We start from the raw sequence: 27,086 nt of genomic DNA, 5'->3' as shown, positions 1-27,086 counted from the left end.
ATTTCAAATTTCACTTTTGATACCTGACGTTACAGCCTGGACAATACTTTTACTCGTTGTTGAGCGCCTGTCGCCTTCTTGTACAGAACTCCTCAATTTAGAAAATCAACGTAATTAACATCTAGGAAACGACACTTGTGCAAATTTGAACCAAGCCCAACTTTCGAAGTGAACCTCACGAACAGGGAGCATCCATAAATTACGTAACGCTTTTTAAGGGTGGGTGGGTCAGATCGCCGATGTTATGCTAGTGTTACTCCGGATAGGGTGATCTTTTCGCAAAACGTTACGTAACGTTAAAAAAATTACATTTTTGCCTTGATTCTCCCAGAAATTAAATTTCTTTCCGATCTACGTGCTTTACTCTCTGTCTGTGACTCATTACTCCACAATTTTATCACTATACCCAAACCCATTCACACTGGCTCGAGGAGCGCATTGTTTAGCTTAAGTTAATTTTTTCAAAACAAATTGCGTCAAGTCCCTACTGAATTGTATTTTGAGCTTCAGGGACAGTCCACAATGAGAGTCGTAAGCATCGACGTTCGAACGTATATGCCTTGGAAATCCATTTGAAGAAGAAAGTTCTGTCAATATTACAGTTTAGACATTTTTGTATACTTCGAGTATTCTGTATGAACAACAAAATAAAAATATTTTATTAAATAATTTTAGCACGAGGAATACAGTTTTTTCTTTATTTTAAGAAATTGATAAAGCAATAAAAGTTTGGTATAGATTCACAAAAATTTGGAAACGTTACGTTACGTTGTGGGTAGGGTGGGGTAGTAGTCACGTGTTACGCTCCTGTTACAGAAGACTGGGTGGGACATGAAATTTTAAAATTTAGCGTCACGTAATTTATGGATGCCCACAGTAAGAGTCGAATGAAGCTGGGCCCTACGTGGCATGACTCTGTACCTGATGGACATTTTTAAAGTTGGGGGGGGGGGGGTCCTTATACCTACCAACTGACAAGAGACTCATATTTGTAAATGTTGCTAGTGCATATTTGCACAAGTGTGGCAACCACGGGTTAAAATGCGTAGTTATAAAATCTAATATTAAAAAATTTTCCATTTTTAAGCATAGGTTTTTAAATGCAGTTCTAACTACCTAAACAATTAAAAATTAAAAGGGGTTGGAATTTAAAATTTTGGATAAAAAGCATTTTTAGTTGATCAACTTTTTATAAATGAATATTTTTTTAATCAAACTATAAATTAAGTATTATAAAGTTGACAATAATTTATTTTCCCAAACGACTCTGAAACCGTTTAAAAAATGTAAGCGTCCAAATGATTCAATTTCAAATTTTATTCAATTACTGTTTCAGTCTCATCTATTCCATTTTCAACTTATAAAAATAAAAAAATTAATTAATTCGAAAAAGGAAGAATTATTTAATTAGTAGCAATATTTTACTGTGCATATAAAATGAGCAATTATAAATCAAATGTTTAAAACTAGACATTTTTAAATAGAAAGCCTTGATTCATCAAAATTTCAAAGGTGTGGAAACTTTGAACTTATTATTTTAATTGTTTTTACTTTGAAAATGTTTAACTTTTAAGTGAAATAATAAAATTTTTATGTAAATCTTGAAATGATTTTAAATAATTTTAAAAACATGTACATTTTTTCATGGTTGGAACAAAAAATTTAGAATCTTTTTAAGAATTTTGAAAGGTTTTATAAGAATAAAAACAAAATTTTTAAGATTCGTATAGGAAGACTAAAAAGAACTTCTTATTTTGACAAATTCATTTTAGAAGAATATTTAAGAAGATTTTAAAAGATATCCAAAATTTTCAAAAAAGAATCTGGAATATTTTAAGGCAATTTTTGTAATTTTGCAATTTTGTTTAAATGTACGAAAATTTGAATCATTGACAAAAGTGTACCTTTTTGACGATTTTGAAATACGTTTTTTCCAATATTTAAGAAGGTTTTGAAAGGTTTGAAGATCATAAACATGTTTTGTTTATATTATTCGGAAAATTTCATATTTAATAATTTTTATTTTGGAAAAATCATTTTTATAAAGTGTTTTACAGTATTTCAAAAAAGAAAAAAATGTACAAAATTATCAACTTGAAGCTACGTATACATTTGAAGATTTTTTTTTAATTGTGTACTTTTCAATTCAAAATTCAATTGCACAATTAGCGCAAGAACAAAAATGACATACTCAGGACATACTCAGGAACATAATGAATGTCAAATTCTCAAATAAGTTTTACAGACTATAATATTCACTTTCTTGTTTATTGAAATTATTTTTAGACAAACTAGTAAGCACCATATCACTTTTTAGTACGATTAATCTTTAAAATACAGATTCATAAGATTTTGTATTCAAAATACTCATTTTTCTACTGAAGCATATTAAAGACTGTTATGAAAATCTCAAATTTCAGTATTTTAATATAAATAACTTGAATAGTTTAAGATTTTTCCGTGTTTTGATATACAAGTACACCAAACTCCCGCTTTCAGTCACCCCGTTCTCAGCCTCTTCCTAGAACTGCCGGCAATGATAAATCTTCAACTGAAAACGAATTTGCAACCAGCTTTATAAATTTTTTACCAGAACAGGCGACTTCTCAACAAAATAAATGAATTTTCAACCAAATAATTGTATTCTGAACCATAAAATGTCCATTTTTAAACAAATAGTCGAATTTTCGACTAAAAAATATACATTTTCTACCAAAAATGACTAGTTACAAATGCAGTTAAGAAAAAGTGAAGTTTCAACCAAATAATTAAATTTTCAATCAACGTAATGAATTTTCAACAAAAATGATTAATCTCTAACACAAATAATTTAACTTTCGACCAAAAAGATTAATTATTAGCCAAAAGATTAATTTTCTACAAAAAAAGACGAGTTTTCAACTAAATATATGCATTTTTAACTAGAGAAAATCAATTTTCCACAGAATAGTTGAATTTTCAACTAAAAAAGCTTTTTTTAAATTAACTAGTTAAAATTGCAGTTAAATAATATATAATTTTCAACAAGAAAACATTAATTTCCAAACAAATAGTTGAAATTTCAAACAACGTGATGAATTTTCAATTAAAAATTATGAATCTTCAACTGAAATAAGTTGCAACAGTTGAATTTGAAACTAAAAATATTATATTTCAACAAGAAAATATGAATCTTTAAATCGAATAGATGAAATTTCGAGCAAAAAGATGAATTTTCAACCGAGAAGATTAATTTTCTACCAAAAAAGACTCATTTTAAATAAAGTGCATGAATTTTCATCTAAAAAAGATCAATTTACAACCAAAATTAGAATAGTTCAATTTGCAGTTAGAAAAGTAAATTATGAAAAAAAAACGAGATTTCAGATAAATTCTTTAAGCAAAAATGGTATAGTTACATCTTCAGTTAAATTAATTAATTTTCAACTAAAAAAAAAAACAAAGATTTTTCAGCCATTGAAATTAATTTTTTTTCACCGTTATGAACTTTCAACCAAAAATATGAATATTTGACAAAATATTGAAATTTTTAACCCAAAAGATGAATTTTCTTCAAAAAAAAGACATTTTTAACTAAATATTTTTTTTTTAAAGAAAGAACTGAATTCTTAATCAAAAATAAATTTTATACATATCAGAACATTTTTTAGCAAATAGATTACATTTATATCAAAAAAGGTCAATTTTCCACAAAAATGGAATAGTTCAGGTGAATTTTCAACTAAAATGATAAATATTCAAATAAAAAAAAAATTAATTTTTAACCAAGTAAATGACTTTTCAACTAAAAATATAAATTTTCTACAAAAAAAAATAGTTAAACTTTCAACCAAAGAAATTAATTTTTGACCAAAAACATGAAGTTTTGACTAATGAGAGTACTCTTCTCTAAAAAAAGACGAATTTTCAACTAAAAATTTTCAACTTTAGATAAACTAAGAAAAATTTAGAATCAAACATGTGCGGATTAGGTTTTCAGTTAAGACAATTAATTTTCAAATAGAAAACATAATTTTCAACAAAATAATTAAATTTTGAACAAAAAAAAGGTTTGTCAACTAAAATGATGAATCGTCAACCAAATTAATTAATTTTTAACAAAGGAGTTCCACTTCCAACTATGTAGTTAAATTATCAACCAAAAAGGATGAATTTTCAACGAGAAACGTGATATTTATTTTGTTTAATCATCGCAATGAATGGAAAAAGAGCCCTAGGTATAAAAGCATCTAAAATGTCAAATCTTCTTTTAAAAAAACTTGTTTTAAAACTTATTTCATTCACTTTCTTGCCTTGCAAATAGTAACGATTTTTCTTGAAATTATAATCGATCGTTTAATTCTAAAAAATAATGCACGTTTCTTATTTTTATAGGCCTTTCATGATATAATATTCTTTTTAGTCCTTTATTTCTATTTTATTTCTATTTATTTTTTTCAGGTTCATCCTCCTGACAATTATATTTTTTATTAAAACATTTATTATTTGCATGCAAATTAAACAATTTGGTTAAAAAATCATATTTCTTTGGTTGAAAATTCAACCTTTTGTTGAAAACTCTTTTTTTAAGTAAATCTTTAACGTACGAGAAAATTTTTGTTGTTAAAAATTAATTTTTTAACTGAAAACACAACTATTCAATTTTTGATTAAAAATTGATATTTTATAAAATAACAAATTCAAATGCATGAGTAAAAGTTAAATCACTTAACTAAAAAGCATTTCTTTGCTGATGATTCATCACTTTACTTAAAAATTCGTATCTCTTTGGTTAGAATTTCGTTTTTATTTGAAAAATAATTTTTTTAAATATAAATTTAACTGCTCCAGTTGAAAATTCATAATTTTAATTTAAAATTAAACTACTTGAGTAAAAGTCTAACTACTTTCTTAAAAATTAATTTTGTTGAAAATTGATCTTTATTAGTTGAAAATTCGTTTTTTTTAAGGAAACTAATCTTATTGGTTTGAAATATACTCTTTTTTGATATTTTTTATGTAACTGTTTGACTGAAAATTACCTTTTTTGTTGAAAATTCAAATGTTTTACAGAAAATTGATCTTTTGGCTTTGAAAGTTCAACAATTTCGATGAACTATTTTTGTTTTTACTGATAAATCTTGAGCAGTTGAAAATTCGTCTTTTTAGTTAAAAAAAATCATTAGTTTAGTTCAAAATTCATCTCTTTGGTGGAAATTTGTATTATTTTGTAAAAAAATTATTGCTTTTTTTGTTTAAACTGAATTCTTTCACCGAAAATTGCAACATTATAAAATTTACCAAATTAATTAAAGCTATAAAAATAATTTTGAATCTTGAATTAATTCCGCTACTAAAGATAAAAAATTGTAAACTGTTATAATTATAATTTAAAAATAGTCTCAAGAAAATTAATAAATCATTATATTTTTTTTAGTTTTAGTTTTTCAATTTTTGATCAACATTCTAAAAATGTTCAAGTAATTTAATGCTAAAAATAATTTTGAATCTTGATTTCAATCCACATATTAAAATTCAAAATTACACATTATTATCATTTACAAATAGTCTCAAGAGAGTTAATGAATGATTTAAATTTTATTTATTTTTTTTATTTTCGATAAATAAAATTCTTGATTTATATTCTAAATTTTTTAAAATCAATTACGGCTACAGAAATAGAAATGATTATGAATTATAAATTTAATCCACTGTTTTAAATTAATAAATTGTTTTAATTGAAAAGTACTCAAAATAAAATTAATGGATCCCTAAATTATTTTTAGTTTTAAAATTCTCGATAAACATTCTGCAATTTTAAACATTAATTTTACGTGGAAGTAATTATGAAGCTTAAATTCAGCCCGTAACTTAAAATTTTTAATTTGATAGATATAATTGTAATTTACAAAGTCTCAAGATAAAAGATCACAAAACCATTCTTAAAAATTAAATTTTTCTCATGGTACTTACATTGTATGATCGCAGACAAATTTTGACAAGCATTTTCCAGTTTGTGTTCTGTAGATTTATAGATCACACATAAATAGTCTCAAGAAAATTTAATCTTTAATTTTTAAGTCAGAATGATAAATTTTTATCATTTATAAACAGTATCAAGGAAATTAATGAATGGTAAAAATATTTTTCGTTTGAGTTTCAAATAAATAAAATTCTTAATTAAGATTCTAAAAGTTTAAAAATTAATTTAAGTTACAAATTATTTTGAATCTAAAATTAAATCTTCAATTTTAAATTAAAATTGATAAACTGTAATAATTTACATTCCCAAAAAAATTAAATCATTCAAATATTTTTAGTTTTAGGTTCGATAAATAAAATTTTCGATAAACATTCTAAAATTTGAAAAAAGAAATAAAACTAAAAATAATTTTGATTCTTAAATTTAATCCGCAAGTTCAAATTTAAAATTCTGAATTTTTCTAATTTATAAATAATCTTAGAATCGTTGATTTTTATAAAAATTAAAAAATCATTTATAAATTTCTTACGTATATCGAACGCCATCAATACCTCTCGAATTGTACTTCCACCAACGATTTACCACTGAATTTCGTTTATAGATTGAATTTCACAGCAAAAAAATAAAGAAACTTGATAAAAAAATATTTTCTCAAACTTTAAGACAATTTTGCAAGGAAAAATAATTTAACACAATTTATTTCTTGAATTTGTCTCTAAAATTACCAATTATTTGAATTACAACTAAAAATAATCCATTTTAATTCAAATAGTTGAATTTTGAACAAAAAAAGATCCGTTTTTACCAAAAATATAATACTTACATTTTCAGTTAAAATAATTAATTTTCCACAAAATTTTTTTATACTAGTTATGAATTTTCAATTAAAATGGTGAAACTTCAACAATAATAGATTAATTTTAAGCCAAAAATAATTGCATAATTAATTAATTAATAATTAATTTAAAAATTAAAATTAATTAAAAAATAATTTAATAATAATTAAATTTCAACCAAGTAATTTGATTTGCAACTAGAAAAATCAATTTTCAAATAAAATGATGAATATTTAACTATAATAGCTGAATTTTAATCCAAGAAGGTAAATTTACAAATAAAATTATGAATATTTAATAGGAATACTTGAATTTTCATTCGAAAGTATGAAATTTAAAACTAGAATATTAATTTTCTACCAAAAAATATGATTTTTTAACAAAATACATGAATTTTCAATTTCAAAAAAATTTCAATTAAAAAAAAACTAATTTTTGAAAAAATAGTCTAGGCTGACCGTTTTAATCGAAGAAAAAAATTCCCATTCATTTCCCAGTTCGCAAACATTTTTCACCGCCAATTAAATTAAAGAAATCAAACTATATTCTAAACATTTTTTCATTTAAAGTAATAAGCAATAAACAACAAATTAAAGCATTCAAAGTGGAACACTTGAATTCCAAACTTGTAAAATAGAACTTCAAAATTTTTCAAAATTATATTATTTTAAGTAATTTTAAACTAGGCATATTAAAAATTGAAAAATAATTGTTTTAACTTAACAGTGCTTACATGATTTTTATTTGAAATAGTCTAGGCATCCTTTAAAAGCCTTACAATTTTATTTCGAAATATTGATAAATCTAGAAGTGGTTTAAAATGTTTCCAAATTCAAAATAATTCTTGAATTTTTTTCGGAACTTTTAAATGTATTAAAAAATTAATTAAAATTTTCTATAAAGTTTAGAAAATCCTGCAAATTAAAAAAAATTAATTTATAAATAATAATAGAACACTCATTATTTGTAAAAATATTAGAGTAATTTTAAGAGATATTGAAAATGATTTTTCACTTTGAAAAATTATTGTAACAGAAAGTTTAAGAAGATTTTAAGAGATTAAAAAAATTATCGAAGAAGAACATGGCAGATTTTAAGGATTTTTTTTAATTTGCGGGATTTTCAAAAATTGTAGGAAAATTTCGATTAATTTTAAAATATATTTAGAAGTTCTGAAAAAAATGCTAACACACTCCGTTTAAATTACTTGAAATAATTTAAAGTTTATAATGAATATATAATTAAATAGACTAATTAAAATTTTAACGCTAAAAGTTCTTCGAAAATCTAAAGATTCAAAGCTTTCTATGTAAAACAATTCAGTTTAAAATTGTTTTCTTTTAAATATTTGGTTTCAATTTACTCGTCTTCAATGAACAGTGAAATATTGCTAAATGTTAAATACTTATTCTTTTTCTACATCAAGAAATTTCATATTAAATGGGATAAAAATTGAATAAGTTAGGCTCACGATATTTTAAATTTAATAAAAACCTTTAATTATGACTATATTATTATGGATTTATTTTTATTTTGAAAATAGTAAAACGAACGTTTACATTTTTTAACGGCTAAAAAAATTAATAGAAATAATATGTTAATAAATTTACATTAAATTTAATATGAAAAATAATATAAAGGAAGCCCTGAAACTCTGAATTAAAAATATATTATTGATAAATCATGAAAATTTTTATTTAAAAATAAAATTATCGGAATAAATGATTTATTAATTTCAATTCTTATGCAGACTTTCGGATTGAAACAGTTACAATCTGGAAATTCTCACATTTTGAACGGATCCAGAATTGTTTGGTGAAATTAATAGATCCATTTTAGAAGTACAGTACAGATCCATTTTAAAAATGATTTATTTATTTATATTTACAGTTGATAAAATAAAACCGTTTTTTATTAAAAAGTTTCAACTGCAAATGCTTTTGATTTTTAATTGTTTAAATCTTCAAAACTGCGCAATTATTTAAAAAACCTTCGATTTTAAAAACTTCTCATTTTTAATTTTGTAAGCCCTTAAAACTACATTGTGAGATTCATTAAATTAAAATACATGCTTTTAAAAATTGAAAATCTAAAATGGATAATTTTCAAAGCAAAATATTTTCGAATTAAGCATTTTAAACTGAATGATATAATAATTTAAAAAATCACATTTTTAAAAAGATTTAAAAACGAATGAAATCAAAGTTAGAGAACATTTTTATTCTAAATTTTTTTTTAAATTCCCGTTCAAAAAATAAATTCACTGCCATTTCCCGGTTTTCTCCGGTCTCATAAAATTACGGGTCATTTCCCGGTTTGCCATGTTTCCCGGTCCAGCGGCCACCCTGTAGTTACATTTTCAAAGTGATAAATTTTCTACTAAAATAAATATAATGAATATAATAAATACATCAATAAAATTAATAATTTTCAACTTGATTAAATTAAATTTAATTAATTTAAAATTAATATAATATTTTTACCGGAATAGTTGAATTTTCAACTAAGAAGATAAATTTCGAAAAAATACGAATTTTCAATCAAATACAAGCATATTTAAGAAAATAGTTAAATTTTTTATTATAAATACAAATTTTCAACCAAATAGTTAATTTCTAAACTAAAAAAACACTCAATAATTTTCAACCTTTTATAATTTTCCACTGGAATAGTTGAATTTTTAACCAAAAAGATGAATTTTCAACTAAAATGATAATATTTTATCCGAAATAGTTGAATTTTCTAAGAAGATTAATTTCTACAAAAAGGACGAATTTTTAATAAAATACATAAATTGTCAACGAAATAGTTAAATTTTGTAATATAAATAAAAATTTTCAAAAAACTGGTTCAATTTAAAACAAACAAAAAAATCAATAATTTTCAACTGGAAGTTAAATTTTAAGCCTAAAAGAAGAATTTTCAACTAAAATGATAATATTTTATTTGCAATTGTTGAATTTTTAACTAAGAATATTAATTTCTACAAAAAAGGACGACTTTTCAACAATATACATGCATTTTAAACTAAAAAAGATAAATTGTCAACAAAAACTTGATTTGTAAAATTTTCAGTAAAAAAAATAATGATTAACCAAAGATAAATTTTCAACTAAGAAAATAAATTTCTACCAAAAAAGACGAATTTTCAACTGGAAAAGATAATTTTTTCAGACAAAAATTAAATAGTTAAAAATAGTAATTTTCAACAAAACAGATCAATTTTTTTAGCGAAAGTGATGGAATTTTCAAGTGAAATAATTATAATGCCTGTTAAAAAAAACAATAATTAAAAAAAAACTTTTTTCAAAAAAATAGTTGCAACCAAACCAAAGAGATGATTTTTCAATTAAAATTATGAATCAATGCAACTGGAGCAGTTGAATTTGGAACCAAAAAGATCAATTTTCAACCAAGAAAATAAATAAATTTCTACAAAAAAAGACCAATCTTTAACTGAAAAAGAGCATTTTTCAAACAAAAATTAAACAGTTAAAAAAGTAATTTTCAACAAAACAGATCAATTCTGGGCGAATGATATGAAATTTTAAACTGAAGTAATTATAATTATAGTTTAAAAAAGTAATAATTTACAACAACAAAAAACATTTTCAACAAAAAAAAAACATTTTTCAACAAAATAGTTGCGACTGTAATAATTAGAGTTCTTAAATTCCCGAGAATTTAAGTTCAGGTTATATAACCGATAATGTGACAGAATTTCGGAGAATTGAAAAGAATTTAAGAAAATTTAAGAATTTATGATTTTTAACAATATTTTTATTATTCAGGTTATATCAGCGGTTGAATATATATTATTTTCTAGTTCAGAAATATTCAGGAATTACAGTTTCATATACTTAAAAATTTTCAAATGTATTAATTTATTTCCAACAAAAAAAAAAAGTTTTTTCTACTTTAAATGATAACTCTTTAACAAAATACTGGAATTTTCAACAAAATAATTGAATTTTTAACATAATAGTTGAATATTCAACCTAAAAAGACAAATTGTCCACAAAAAAGTGACATTTTATATTTTAATCAAAAAAGAATGAAATTTATACAACAAAAGAAAAGAATTTTAAAACCAACAAGACAAATTTCCAACAAATAAAGATTTTTCACTTAAAAAATTAAATAAATGTTTATCTAAAATATTGAACCTTTAGGCCAGAAAACAAATTTTCTTTAAAAAATTCAATTTTCAAACAATAAATATGACTTCAACATAAAATTAATTTTCCACGAAACTGGTGCATTTTTACGCAAAAAAAAAAGAAATTTCAAACTAAAAAATAATTTGTTTACAAAAAAAACGCGAATTTTTAAATAAAAAATATCAATTTTAAAAAATGGAAAAGTTCCATTTTCTGTTAAAAAATGAATTCTAAACAAAAACAGAAGTATTTTCGACTAAACTGTTAAATTTTAAACCAGAAATAAGCCTTCAATAAAAAAATTTCACAATGTAGTTTAACTTGAACCCAAGTAGTTGAATTTTCAATTAAAAAAGATTAATTTATAACAAGATAATTAAACTTTTAACCAACGAGATCCCTTTTCAACTTAAAATATAAATCTTTAACAAAAATGTAATTTCTTAACAAAGTGATTCAACCAAATGTTTTAAACAAATTAGTTGAATACTCACACAAAGAAGAATGATTTTTAACCAAAAGATTGTATTTTCGTAAAAAAAATGAAATTTCTTTTATAACAGATGAAGTTTTAAATCAAAAATATAAATTTACAAAAAAAAAATAGTTGAATTTCCTGTTGAAAAAGATTTTAGTCGAGTTTTCACGATCAAACTATGAATTTTATTTAAAGAAATAATTTTCTACCCAAAAAATTGAGTTTTCAATCCAAAAAGACGATTTTTTAACCAAAAAGTATTACTCTTTAACAAAATTGTTTAATTCTATAGCCAATAGATGCATTTTTATACAAAAAAGTGAAATTTATCTTGAAGTAAAAGAAGTTTTTATTGCAAAAAAAGTTTATTTTTCATCAAAAAAAGATTCCAGTCAACTCAGTAACATCAAAAATTAAATTTTTGTAACAAAAAATTAGGTTTCTACGAAAAACATTGAATTTTCCATCCAAGAAGACGAATTTTTAACCAAAAAGTATTAGTTTTTAACAATATAGTTAAATTATCTACAAAATAGTTGCATTTTTATTTTAAAAAAAAACACAATTTTGTACAAAAACAGATGAATCCAGAAAGTAAATTTTCTACGAAATAGTTAAGTTTTCAAGAAAATAGTATAAGAGCTTAATTTCTAACCAAACAGTTGCAAGTTTTATCAAAAAAATATTTAATTTCTGCTAAAGCCGGTTAGCTTTAAAATAAAAAGCACAAGCTTTCAAAAAAAGAGTTGAATTTTCAACCGAAAAGTTAATGAAAAAATGCAATTTTCTATTAAAGAAAATAAATTCTGAGATACTCATAAATTCTCAGCCATGAAAAAAAACTAATTTTCAACAAAACAGACCAATTTTTAGCGAAAGTGATGGATTTTTCAACTGAAATAATTACAATTTCCGTTAAAGAAAATAAAAATTTACAAAAAAAAAACTTTTTCAACAAAATAACAGCGACGGTAATAATCAAATACACAATAAAAAATCATTTTCAGAAAAGAAAATTTTTTTTCAAAAAAAAACAGCTTACTTTTCAACCAAATAGATGATTTTGCAACTAAAATGATAAATCAATTCAATTGGAACAGCTGAATTTTGAACAAAAAAGATCAATTTTCAACAAAGAAAATAAATTTCTACAAAAAAAAAGAATTTTCAATTGAAAAATATAAATTTTCAAACAAAAATTAAATAGTTAAAAAAAAAATAATTTTCAACAAAACAGCTTTGTCTTCAACCAAAGAGATGATTTTTCAACTAAAACGATGAATCTTTAATTGGAACAGTTGAATTTTGAACCAATTAAATAAATTTCTACTAAAAAAGACAAATTTTCAACTGAAAAAGATAATGTTTCAAACAAAAATTAAATAGTAAAAAAAAAAGAATTTTCAACAAAACAGATCAATTTTAAGCGAAAGTAGTGGAATTCTTGACTGAAATTATTACAATTTCCGTTTAAAAAAAATAAAAATTTAGAAAAAAAACTTTTTTCAACCAACAAAATAAATTTCTACAAAAAAAAAACAGAATTTTCAACTGAAAAATATAATTTTTCAAACAAAAATTAAATAGTTAAAAAAAGTATTCAACAAAACAGCTTTGTTTTCAACCAAAGAGATGAATTTTCGATTAAAATGATTAAACTTCATCCGAAAAAATTATCTTTTTAACAAAAGAGTATAACTTTTAACCAACTTATTAAATTTTCTTAAAAAAAAAAATAAATTCGGAGCGAAAAATGTACCGGTTGTTATTTCAACCAAAAAATATTTTAATTTTTAGCAAAAAAAAAAGTTGAATTCAAACAAAAAAGACGACTTTGCAACATTAGTTTCATTTTTAAATACGAAATTTTTTTCTATCGAACGAGATACTAAAATTTTAAACTAAAAACGAACAATTTGTAACCAAACATAGAATAGTTAAATTTTCAGTTAAAGAAATAAAAAAAAAAGAATTTTCAACAAAATAGTTAAATACAGTAATATAAAGCTACTTTTACAAATGTAAAGAATCATTTCTATAGAATTCTATAATGCAATTTTAAAAAAAATTAAGCACCTCTCCTCGAATTAAAAAATAAAATACATTTTTTTTTAATTAAAAAAACGAAATACCTCTCCTCGAATTTTCTTCACTACCTCGCAGTTCTAAACTTAAATACAGGATTAAATAGAAAAGCCATTGAATTCAGTTCCGCTCTATTTATGCAAATTTCTACAATAAAATTTCGAATTACTAGATAAAAAATCAAACTCAAGATAAAACCTCACATTTTTTGTATCCTTCTCTTTTCACAAAACTTTCTCACACTCCCACCAAAATTACAATCTTCACCGATGGAGGCCAAAAGTGTTCCAATTTTCACCAAGGAAAATAATCCGAAGATCGCCTAATCATTATCACATCGTAGTTACTATACAGATAATAAAACGAGAAACCGACGTTCTTTTGAAAAAAAAGAAGATTATTATTATTATGCTATATAATTTACCTAACTGTAAGTTTCAACTTATTAAAGAGGCCTGTGCATTTCCAGATACAAGATTGAGCTCGCCTTTATCGCACTGAAGCCTTCGATTGAATTATGTCAATGATTTACTGTATCAAATACTTCCGATAAGGGCCTTGTCCACTTCATTGCCGTCTACATTCTTCCACGAGCTCCTCACCCACTCTGCCTCGTCCAACTGCTCCTCACCCACCTGCTCCTCACCCAAAATGAGAAATTTTTTTTTTCACTAGTAATTTAAAAATATTATATTCGAAATCTAGATTTTCTAGCAATTTGTGATAAGTGCAGACTTGACAATTTCTGATATATAATATTTCTAAATTACTGAAGAGTGTCTACTCAAATTCTGGAAAAAAATATTCCCTAACAATTCCAAATTTGTTCCAGGTAAATTTTGTCATAGTATAGAGCCATACAAATGTTTCGCACTTTTTAAAATAATGTTTTTTTTACTGGTTTCGATGGATTAAATTAAAACATTTGATTACTTAAAATTTAATGCATATTTAATTATTTTATGAATTTTCAAGTAAAAAATAAACATTTTCAACGAAATAGTTGCAATTTTCAACTGGAATAGTTTATTTTTCAACCAAAAATTAATTTTTACCAAAAACATAGGTTTTTTTTTAACAAACTATATGAATTCTCAACCAAATAGTTGATTTTTTAACTAGAAAATATCAATTTGCAAACGAAAGTAAAATTTTCAGTTAAAAGAAACAATTTTTTTACCTGAAGAACAATCCAATTTGCTACAAAAAAAATTCCTGCAAAAAAAGACAAATTTTCAAACTAAAAAAAACTGTCAACAGAAGATTGAATGTTTAAATTTTTATTTAGAAAAGGATAAATTTTCATTTAAAAGATAAATTTTAACTCAAATTATGGAATACTGAAAATTGCAATAGTCACATTTACAATTCAAACAAAATTTTCAACAACAAAAAATTAATTTTCAACAAAATATTTACATCTTCAAAGTGATGAATTTTCAACTAAACAAATGAATCTTTAACTGGAATAGCCGAATTTTAAAATTAAAGTTTCAAATAAAATGATAATTCATTAACTAGAATAATTAAATTTGGAACCAACAACATCTGTTTCAACGAAGAAAATTAACTTCCATCCAAAAAAGTTGAATTTTCAATTTAAAAAGGTAATTATCGATCAAAAATTGAAGTTAAATTTTCAGTTAAGAACAAATTTCTACCGAAAAAAAATTTCAAACAAAATGGTTCAAATTTAAACCGGAAGTTAAATTTTTAGTAAAAAAATCAATTTTAACAAAAAAGTTCAACTTTCTGCAAAATAATTAAATTTTCAGTCCAAAAAAGATGAATTCTGAACTAAAAATGTACAAGTTGATATTTTAGCAATAAAAAAAAAACTTTAATTTCAATCAAAAACAGTTGAATTTGACCATAGACAAGAAAATTTAAACAAATTACAAGAATTACAAATTACATGAATTTCCAACTAAAAGTAAGCAAATTTTCATGAAAAATAAAAAAGTTACATTTTTAGTTTAAAAAATTATTTTTAAGCCAAAAAAAAATGAATTTTCAAAAAAAATATTTACATTTTCAAACGAAATGATGAATTTTAAACTAAAAAAAATGAATTTTTAACCGGAATAGTCGAATTTCAAAATTAAAGTTTCAAAGAAAATGATAATTTATTAACTACAATAATTAAATTTGGAACCAAAAATATCTATTTCCAAACAAGAAAATTAACTTCTATCCAAAAAAGATGAATTTTCAACTTGAAAAAATAATTATCGACCAAAAACTGAAGTTAAATTTTTAGTTAAAAAAATTAATCGTTAATCAAAAATATAAATTTTCAACTAAAATGACGAAATATTTAATTGGAATGGATGCATTTTCATTTGAGAAAAAATTTCAAATTTAACTTTCTGCAAAATAATTAAATTTTCAGTCCAAAAAAGATGAATTCTGAACAAAAAATGTGATATTTCATATTTTAACAATCATTTTAATTTTTAATCAAAAGAAGTTGAACTTGACCAAAAACAACAAATTTTCAACAAATTACAAGAATTTTAATCCAGACACTTGAATTTTCAACTAAAAGCAATTAAATTTTAACCAGAAATAAAAAGTTCGATTTTTAGTTAAAAACATTGCTTTTAAAATAAAACAAAAACTAATTTTCAAAAAAATATTTGCATTTTCAAACGAAGTGATGAATTTTCAACTAAAAAAACGAATCTTTAACTGGAATAGTCGAATTTTAAAATTAATGTTTGAAATAAAATTATAATTTATTAACTAGAATAATTAAATTTACAACCCAAAAGATCGACTTTCAACACAGAAAATTAACTTCTTAAAAAAAAATTAATTTTCAACTTAAAAAGGTAGTTATCGATCAAAATTCTACCGAAAAAATTTTTTTTCAATAAAATAGCTAAAGTTTCAATCGAAATAGTTAAATATTCAGTGAAAAAAAAAAAATTTAATAAAAAAGTTTAACTTTCTGCAAAATAATTAAATTTTCAGTCAAAAAAGATTCATTCTGAACTAAAAATGCACTAGTAGACATTTATCAATAAAAAAACCTTTAATTTTTAATCAAAAACAGTTTTCTACTAAAAGCAACCAAATTTTCAACCAGAAATAAAAAAGTTAGATTTTTAGTTGAAAAAATACTTTTAAGCCCCGAAAAACCGAATTTTCAACAAAATAGATCATTTTTTAACAAAAGAGATGAATTTACAATTAAAATGACAAATAAGCAACCAAAATTATTAATTTTTAAGAAAAGAGTTCAATCAAGTACTTAAATTTTTATTCTCAAAAAGAGAAATTTTGAACAGAGATAAAAAAATTTTCTCCAACAAACGGTTTAATTTTATAGCAAAAAAAAGACTTTTTAGCCAAGAAAATTAATTTTCTATCAAAAATAACGAATATTCAACAAAATATATAAATTCCTAGCTAAAAGCGATGAAAGTTCTACCAAAAATAGAGTCGTTAAATTTTCCGTTGAAAAACAAATTTCAAAGAAAAAAAAGTTATTTTGCCGTTTAAATCAAAAATTAATCATACATTCGAAATAATTATCTGACTTAAAAAAAATTCCCTGACAATTTTAGGTTTTCCAGGTAGAGCAGACACCCTGTACTAATCATAAATTTTTTTTATATTTTGTCGCAATGGGTGAGGAGCTGAATGGGTGAGAGGCCGAATGGGTGAGGGTTCTAAATCAGACAGACAGACTGCAATATAAAAAAACACTGCCCTCTGATTATTACAAGTGAATACCATGTATGACTGTGTTTGTGAATCGAACAAGAAAGCTTGTGCAAATGTAATTATGAAAAATGGATCCGATAAGAGCAACCGTTGAAGGAAAAATTCTTCGAAAGTTGCAGCATTCTCTATTTACAAAATAGTCTCGAGGAGGCAAGTCCCGTAAACGCAGAACATAAGTCTCCTGATTCTTCTCGAGTTTATTGCAAGACCTGGCAAATTGAATGACATAAATTAAAAAAGACTGACGATGAATGCGCGACGTGAACAATCAAAATATATTAGACAGTACAATGGGGGGGTGGTACTTATTAAGACTTTATGGATTTATTACCGACAAACGAAATAAGCTACAAAGGCAACGGAGCTTTTTCACTCTGGACACAGTCATTCAGGTTGGGAAAATATCAACTGGGTCAAAAATTACCTACAGTAAGCTCTAACAATTTGAAGAGACAGAAATTTTAACGGAAACGAGTCGTCCACGGAACCAGAAAATAATAATTTAAATTATGACAAATCAAATTGGACAGGAGGACTTTGTCGTGTAGGTAAATATATTGTTTATAAATTGTCCTTTGCTTTTTGATTCGGTGTTTCAGCTGACACGGGTTTCTGTCGCAATTCCCCCTTTTTGAACCTTCAACCATTCCACGAACTCGTCGAGCATTACTGGCCCTGAAACAAAATCAAAGTTTCACATTTATATTCCAGACTTTTTTCGAGTATTTTTTTGTTTTTAATTCAAACCAGCCCTATTCGACTCTCCGCATTTCAGCTATAAAAGTTTCGAACCTTATTGATATGAGTTTGTATGTGCGAAATGTCGCCGCGTGGAGGCGCTTCTCGCACGTGTCCCTGCTTTAACATGCCGCTATATGGGAAATTTTCTTAAAAACAATAATATTTATATAATATTTTATAAAATTCAAGCCTAAAATGTTTACAAGAGTACAAAAATTCAAAGCGGTTGATTTGAGTAAAAATAACTATCAAAATTGAGTGGGCAAAGAAAAAGAAAAATACGGTGAAGTGCATTGCTCCAAATTGGCAATCCGGCTACCATTCATTTTTTCAAAGTGCTTCAAAATTTAATTGATATATATCAGAAAACAATAAATAGGGAAGATTTTTTTAGTAACAGCTGACCAGTTTGTTTGCGAGAAACATTTTCTTCCCGATGATATTGTCTGGAAAAGGGGAGTGAATGATCCTACTAGAAATGTTATAGCATCAGTATGTATAAACTATAACCAAAATATATTTATAATACTTTATTCGAATAAAATTTAAAAAATGAATCAAGAGATACAATTTTCAATTTTAATTACTTCAATTGCAATTTCCGAATTTTAACCTAAAAATAGCTGTCTTTCCCCGGCTGTGGCTGTTCCTCAACTGGTGATTATTTTTGTTCTTCACTTAAATTCCTTTTCGTTCAGGAGGATTTTTTGTTTAAAAAAATAAGGAAATCATTATATACCTAAAATGATTTTCCTATAATTTTTTCGCAACTACAGGAATAATAATTGGAATAATTATAGAAAAAATGTAGGAAAATAATTATGGTAATTAATAATATTAGAATCATTATTGCAAGAAGTAGAAAGACGTATAAATGAATCATTTATTTTGATCTACTCACATAATAGTACATAAAAATGGACATATTTAAAGAAGCTTTGTTCAAGAATAATGTTAAAATAAAACTTAAAAGCTATGGGTATCTTCCACTTTTTGCAATAATTATTTCGATGTTATTAATTTACATAATTATTTCACTATGATTTTTCCTATAATTAATCGAATAATTATTCTTATTAGTAGTCATAAAGTCGTGCAAAAATTACAGTAATTTCATTATAGGAAAATAATTATAGGTCTATAATGATTTTTTTACACTTGCACTTTTCCTAAAGGATAGGCGGAAGATCTATATACTAGTACTTTTTTCTTATTTAATTATTTAGTCATTACTTTTATTTCCAACCCACCCTCAACCTCCCCGCAGCCCCCCAAATATGACCCAAAAATAAAAAAACTACATTTTTACGCATCATTGTTATGTTATGTAATTATTTAAGCAATTACTTATTGTCTATCTTCGACATTTCTAAAGATTGAGCGAGAGATATCAGCTTTCTTTTCAAATTAATATGCTATGCCACGTTTTGTTGAATAATTAAATAATTTTGATACATTTCTCTTAGTGTTTTTATAAATTTCTATTTGTTTAAACAATCTTTATTTGCTCAAGCAGTTTTTTTTCACTAACTAAAAAAATGAAATAAAATAGAAGACATACAATTATGTTTCGGACTGTATATTGTACAGAAAGAATAAGTTAACCACTTTTCAATTGTTTAAACAAATACAATAATAAATAGATAGAAATTGGTCGAACGTTAGAAGAAATGTCTCAAAATTATATAATTATTCTACAAAAAGTAGCACAGGATACCAATTTGAAAAAAATGGACATTTCTGGCTCAATTTTTAGAAATTCTAAAAAAAAAACAATAAATAATTGTTTAAATATTTGCATAATATTTAAAAAAATGCACTTTTCCAAACAATAACAAGATAGTGCATTTCAATCAGAACATACGATTATTTTTTACATTTTTTCAAAATAAATAATTGTTTAAATAATTTACATTTGTTTAAACAATTGAATGTTTAAAAGTCATGGTGAATATTTAAATTGTCCATTAGTAATTATTGGTATGAAAAATACGACAGTAATTGCTAAAATTACCAATAATACGTAAAAATGAGTTTTTGGATTTTTGGGGGCTGTGTGGAGGGTGCTGGGGAGGGGAGGGGGGGGGTTATTAGTATGGCTTTATTTCTTAAACACTCCTCTTTAATCCCTAAAAATTTCGGTACATTTCGATAAAACCGTGTTAATATTCGAATTTTCAAAAACGAAATATTGTCTTGCCCTTTTGAGTGAAAAAAATTTTGTTTATAAATTAGTCTTATTCACAATTTTTTGAAGAAGGGAAATAAATAAATATATAAAATGTGAAAAATATACATATAAAAATATATATCATTGTGTCATTTAGAAACACAAAAATGTATATTTTTCACATTTTATATATTTATTTATTTCCCTTCTTCAAAAAATTGTGAATAAGACTAATTAATAAACAAAATTCGATGTATTTAAAACAATTTAGGGTAATTATTCGTCTATAAAATTAAAACAATTGCATTTATTTCTGAAAATTACTTAAATTGAAAAATCATTATTTCGCAGTTTATTTCACTCTATCCATTCTTGTATGCATGTAACTAACACTCTAGAAATATTTGCACTAATAAAAAGAATGAATTTTGGAATTGAATCATCTTTAAACTTGCTAAATGTTTAAATTTTTATGTTTTTTATACTTTCCCCATTGGATTTCATGTTAAAGTAGGGCCAGGTGCGGGAAGCGCCGCCATACGGCGAAATTTCGCACATAGAAACTCTTATGAATAAGGTCCGGCCATCTTTTTAGAGTCGGATAGGGCTGATTCAAACTCAAAATTCTCTCAAAACAGGGAAAATAGTGTCATGATTTTTCATGAAAATAGATTCTTTTAAATAAAATAATTAGTTCATTCGACAAATGAAAAATTACTTTTAGACCAAACCTAAACCTAAAAAGATAAATTTTCAATTAAATTGTCGAAGTTTTAAACAAAAAATTTTAATCTTTAACCAAAAAGATGATTTTCTAGTGAAATACTTAAATTTTCAACCTATAAAGACGAGTTCTCAACAAAAAATAGTATAATTAAATGATAAGTTAAAATAATATAATTTGAACAAAACAAAAGAATTCTCAAACAAATGAGTTTAAATTTTCAACCAAAAATATTATTATTTAACAAAGTGATTTAAAATTTAAATAAAATTATTGAATCTATCCTACAAAAAATATTAATTATCAACGAAAAATCTAATAGTTGATATTTCAACTAACATATACTTTAATTTAAATACAAAAACATTTGAATTTCAACAACAACAAAATTGTGAACACAATAGTGATTTTTCAGCCGAAAAGGAAAAAAAATTTTAAACAATCCTTCGGATTTTCAACCAGAAAAGATTTAATAGCCAAGAAATAAAAAAGATCAACCAAATTTTTCAATTTTCAAGCAAGAATTATGGATTTTAAACAAACAGTTAATTAATGTAATTTTTAAATCAAAAAGATAAATTTTTAAGCCAAATATTTTATTTTAAATACTTTAAAAATATTAGGATTGAAAAATATATATATTTTTTAGTGTAGACGTAAGCAGACGTAAGTTGATCCATATCTCTAGTTGATCAAAAGCGAGACTAATTTAGACACAAACAGTCGCATTTTCAACCAAAAATGATGAATTTTTAACCGTCAAGCTTAATTTTCGACCAAAAAGACGAATTTTCTTCTACAAAAAATCAATTTCCAATAAAAAATATAAATTTTCATCCAAAAGTGGAATAATTGCATTGTCAGTTAAAAAAATTAATTCACAACGAGACAAAAATTGTCGAACAAAATACTTGAACCCAACGATGATTTTTTGACAGAAGATTAATCTTCTAAAAATGGAATAGTTAAATTTTCAACCAATGAGTGAGTAGAATTTTGACCAAAAAGAAGACTTTAAAAAAATAGTTAGATTTTCCAAAAAATAGTTGAATTTTAAACATAACAAGTTGAATTTTTACCTAAAATATAATATTTAATCAAGAACATTTTCAGTTAGAAAAAATTAATTTTCAACCAAAAAGAAGGAAGTTTCAACGTATTTATTTCTGATTAAAAAAAAACCGAATTTGTAACAAAATATTTTAATTCTCAACTAAAATGATCATTTTTCAGAAAAGAATATTAATTTTCTGCTCAAAAAGACGAATTTTCACCCAACTCTATAAATTTGAAAAAAATTGATTTTCAACCGAGTAGTTATTTTTGTAAATAAATAGTCATTCCGATGTTAGTTTAAAAAATTAATGAAAAAGAAACGAGTTTTGCAACGAGTTAAGTTGAAACAAAGAAAACGAATTTTTAACCAAATAGTTGAATCCAAAAAACAATAATCTTCAACGAAATACAGGAATAGTTAAATTTTCAAACAAAAATTTGTCAACCAAAAATTAAAAAGTTATATTTTCACTTTGAAAACATCATTTTGAATAAAAAACAAATTTTCTACCATTCAAATTTTACCACAAAAGTTGAGTTTTCAACAAAATAGTTGAATCCGAGGCCAAAAATATGATTTTTTAAACAAGAAGATTATTTTTTCTAACAAAAAACAGGACTTTTCAACAAAATGCATGAAATTCACACAAAAAAGTGGAATTTTCCATCCGATACTGCGCATCTTTAACAAGAAAGGTTATTTTCTAACAAGTAGTTAATTTCCAAATAAATTGTTTGATTTGTAACCAAATAGTTAAATTTTTAATAAAAAAATTCAACAAAAAATTATTTCTATCAGTTAAATTGAACCTAAAAAGACGAATTTTCAATAAAAAAAAACTTTAATTTAAATAAAAAAATGCAATAGGGACGATTTTTCAATAAAATATTTTAATTTTCAACAAATAAAAATTACTTTCAGATCAAACAGTTGCATTTAAAACCAAATGGTTGAACTTTCTAGTTGACTTTCTAACCAAATACTTGAATTTTCAACCTAAAAAAATGATAAATTTTCGATAACATCGTCGAAATTTTATACAAAAAATATTATACTTCAACAAAAACAAGTATATTTTTAACCAATCAGGTATATCTTAAAGCCAAAAAGGGACTTTTTTAGAAGGCAGTTGAATTTTTAATTTACGAACTTTTCTACCGTAAAAGAAAATTTTATAAAATACTTTAAATTGAAGTAAAAATGCAAAAGGGACAATTTTTCAATAAAATAGTTTAATTTTCAATTAATAAAAATTACTCTCAGACGAAAAAGTTGCATTTAAAACTAAATGGTAGAACTTTCTAGTTAACGTTTTAACCAAATAGTTGAATTTTCAACCTGAAAAAATTAAAAATTTTCAATTACATCGTCGAATTTTCAAACAAAAAGTATTCAACTTTAACAAAAAAAAAAGTACATTTTCAACCAATAAGTTCGATCTTAAAGCTAAAAAGGGACTTTGTTAGAAGGCAGTTGAATTTTCAACCAAGAAAGATAATTTTTAATTTAGGAACTTTTCTACCATAAAAGAAAAACTTTCAATCCGGAAGGACTAATTTTCAACAAAAAAGTTCAATCTTTAACCAAAAAGATTATTTTCTAAAAAAAATACTTAAATTTTCAACCTATAATGATGAATTTTCAATAAAATACTTTAAATTGAAGAACAAATTCAACGGGGTCGATTTTCAACAAAAATAGTTGAATTTTTAACCAAATAGACGATTTTTCAAGCCAAAAAGACGAATTTTTCAAAAGGTAATTAAATTTTTAATCCAAAATAATGAATTTACATAATTTATTTATTAAATCATTGAATTTCGACCAAAAAATAGAATGTTCAACCTAAAAAGATGCTTTTTCAATGGAATAGTTCCAATTTCATACACAAAAAAGCGTGAATATACAACCAAAAAGGTGAAATTTCAAATAAAACATATAAAATTACAATTTAGGGGAGATTTTTCAACAAAATATTGTAGAATCTTCCAGACAAAATTACGAATTTTTTTAAAGGCAGTTAAAATTTTCAATCCTGACAGAAGAATTTTCTATCCAAAAAGTTAAATGTCCAACAACTAATTTAATTTTCAACCAAGAAGTGTAATTTTTAACAAAAACAGATGATTTATTAACAATATAGTTAAATTTTCAAATAAAATAAATAAATGTTTGACAAAATAGTTTCATTTTTAACCAAACAATTCAATGTTAAACCTACAAAGATGTAATTTTTAAATTGAAATACTTCAGAGTCCAAAATTCAATCAAAATAGGGAAAATAGGTTCACGATTTTTCACGAAAATAGGGGAATAATAGGAAAATAGATTCTTTGGAATAAAAATAATTGGTTCATTTAAAACAAAATAGATGAATTTTCAAACAAAAAAAGTTCATTTTCAACCCAAAAAGTTCATTTTCAACCAAGAAAGATCATTTTTCAACAAAATAGTTGAATTCTCGACAAATGAAAAATTACTTTTACGCCAAATCTAAACCTACTAAGATAAATTTTCAATTAAATGCTCGAGTTTTCAAACAAAAAAAGATTCAACTTTAACAAAAAAAAGTACATTTTCAACCAAATTGTTCAATCTTCGAGCAAAAAAAGGAAATTTTTTTAGAAGACAGTTGAAATTTTCAAACCAAGAAAGATGAATTTTAATTTAGGAACTTTTCTACCATAAAAGAAAAATTTGTAATCTGAAAGGACTAATTTTCAACAAAAAAAGTTCAATCTTTAACCGAAAAGATGATTTTCTAACAAAATCCTTAAATTTTCAACCTATAATGATGAATTTTCAATAAAATACTTTAAATTCACGATTTTTCAAGCCAAAAAGACGAATTTTTCAAAAGATAGTTAAATTATCAATTCAAAATAAGGAATTTTCTGTCCAAAAACAATAATTACGCACACAAAAATTTAATCCTTAACCAAAAAAGATGACTTTTCAACAAAAGAATTAAATTTTCGAAAATAATTAAACTTTCAATAACATAATTGGATTCAAACCAAAGAATAGAATTTTCAACATAAAAAAAATGCTTTTTCAACGAAATAGTTCAAATTTCAAAAAAAAAACAAAAAAAAAAGTAAATATACAACCAAAAAGGTGAAATTTCAAATAAAACATGTAAAATTTTAACCAAAAGGGAGCATTTTTTAATAAAACAGTTTAATTTTAAAGCAAACATTACAAATTTTTAAGAAGGCACTTGAATTTTCAATCCAGGCGAAAGAATTTTCTATCCAAAAAGACGAATAATATAATAATATAATATAATAATATAATAATATAATAAAATAATTTAATTTTGAATCAAAAATATTAATTTTTTACCAAACAATTGAATTTTCAACCTACAAAGTTTCTCTTTCAACGAAATTGTTAAAACTTCAACGAAAAACCATAATTTTTTAACCAAATAATTGAATTTTCAAATAAAAAATATAAATTTACAAACAAAAGATATGATTTTTCAACAAAATAATTGAATTTTCAAGCTAAAAAACAAATGTTCAACAACAAATTTATTTCTTAACCAAAACAGATAATTTATTAACATAATAGTTAAATTTTCGAAAAAAAAATCAATAAATGTTTAACTATTTAGTTTAATTTTTAACCAAATGATTGAATGTTTAACGTACAAAGACGTTTTTTCAACGAAATAATTCAAATTTCGAATAAAAAACATAAATTGACAACAAAATAGTAAAATTTTCAAATAAATAAATATAAAATTGTAACCAAAAGGGACGATTTTGCAACTAAATAGTTAAATTTTCAAGCCAAAATCCCGAGTTTTTTTATAAGGCAATTGAATTTTTAATTCAGGCGGAAGATTTTTCTATCCAAAAAGATGAATGTCGAACAAATAATTCAATTTTTAACCTAAAATATTAATTTTTAACCAAAACAGATGGCTTAACAAAATAGTTGAATTTTCGACTACAAAAAATTAAATTTTCAACAAAATAGTTGAATTTTGAACCAAACAACTGAATTTTCAACCTACAAAGTTGCTTTTTCAACGAAATGATTCAAATTTCAACTAAAAAAACATAAATATACAACCAAATCGGTTATTTTTCAAATAAAAAATATATAAAATCTTAACCAAAACGGACGATTTTTCAACAAAACAATTTAATTTTCAGGCAAAAATCACAAACAGATAAATTAAAAAAAATTTATATTCCCAAAAAATTTTTTTTGATCACTTTAAACTAAAAAATATTTCAATTTTAAATAAAAAACAGTTGAATTTAAGAAATATGCAGTTGTGTTTTTAACCCAAGAGTATTAGAGGAGAGATAAAAAAATTGCAACCAAATTATTGATTTTTTATGCCTAAAAAGGCGAATTCTCTACAAATCGGTTCATGAAAATTTGTATTTTTAGCCTAAAAGTGGCTTTTCTATCAAATAGTTGAATTTTTAAGTCAGAACAAAAATTTCTACAAAACAGTTAAATTTTGAAACAGAAAATATGTATTTTCAATTAAAAAAATAATAATTTTCAACCGAAGAGATGAATTTTCATCTGATAAAATTAATTTTTAACAAATCTGTCAAACTTTTAACTAAGTAATTGTATTTTACACCAAGTGGATTAATTTTTTTCTAAAAAAGATAATTTTTTAACAAAATGAATGATTATTAGCTCAAAAGTATCAATTTTAAACTAAAAAATCGGATAGTTACATTTTCAGTTAAAAAAATTAATTTGCAACTAAAAAAACGAACTTTTAACCAATCTTCAGCTAAAAACGATTAATTTTAAAGCAAAAATGGAATACCTACTTAAATTTGCAGATCAAAACATTGATTTTCGACACAAAATAACGAATTTTCAACCAATTAGTTTAATTTTCTACAAAATACACCAATTTCCAACCAAAGAGTTGCAATTTCAACTAAAAAGGATACATTTTTATCAACAAATAGAACAGATAAATTTTGATTTAAAAAAATTCAACCAAAACAAAAGCCATGTTCAACAAAATAGTTCAATCTTGAATCAACAAAAAGATTTTTAACAATATACAGTCTGTCAAGTTAAAGCGTGGGTGGCTTTACTCGCAGTCGGTAAGGTGTATCGACATGATTTTGGTGTCAAAATATTAAGAAGAG

The 27,086-nt window shown here is 23.8% G+C and overlaps 1 protein-coding gene across 3 annotated transcripts in view; it reads right to left on the bottom strand.

Moving 5' to 3' along the window:
* Positions 1-17,087: 17,087 nt before the first annotated feature.
* LOC117171727 (DCN1-like protein 4) overlaps positions 17,088-27,086 on the bottom strand; it is a 39,856-nt gene continuing 29,857 nt past the window's right edge. For all 3 annotated transcript variants that reach the window (XM_033359289.1, XM_033359290.1, XM_033359291.1), the window contains one exon: positions 17,088-17,928. In XM_033359289.1, coding sequence (XP_033215180.1) covers positions 17,849-17,928 — 80 coding nt within the window. In that variant the 3' untranslated portion in view covers positions 17,088-17,848. The remainder of the gene's footprint in view (positions 17,929-27,086) is intronic.

Source organism: Belonocnema kinseyi, chromosome 4, assembly GCF_010883055.1.
Source record: "Belonocnema kinseyi isolate 2016_QV_RU_SX_M_011 chromosome 4, B_treatae_v1, whole genome shotgun sequence".
NCBI lineage: Eukaryota > Metazoa > Arthropoda > Insecta > Hymenoptera > Cynipidae > Belonocnema > Belonocnema kinseyi.
Note: the sequence above shows the minus strand (reverse complement) of the source record. Positions and strands in the feature narration are given on the sequence as shown.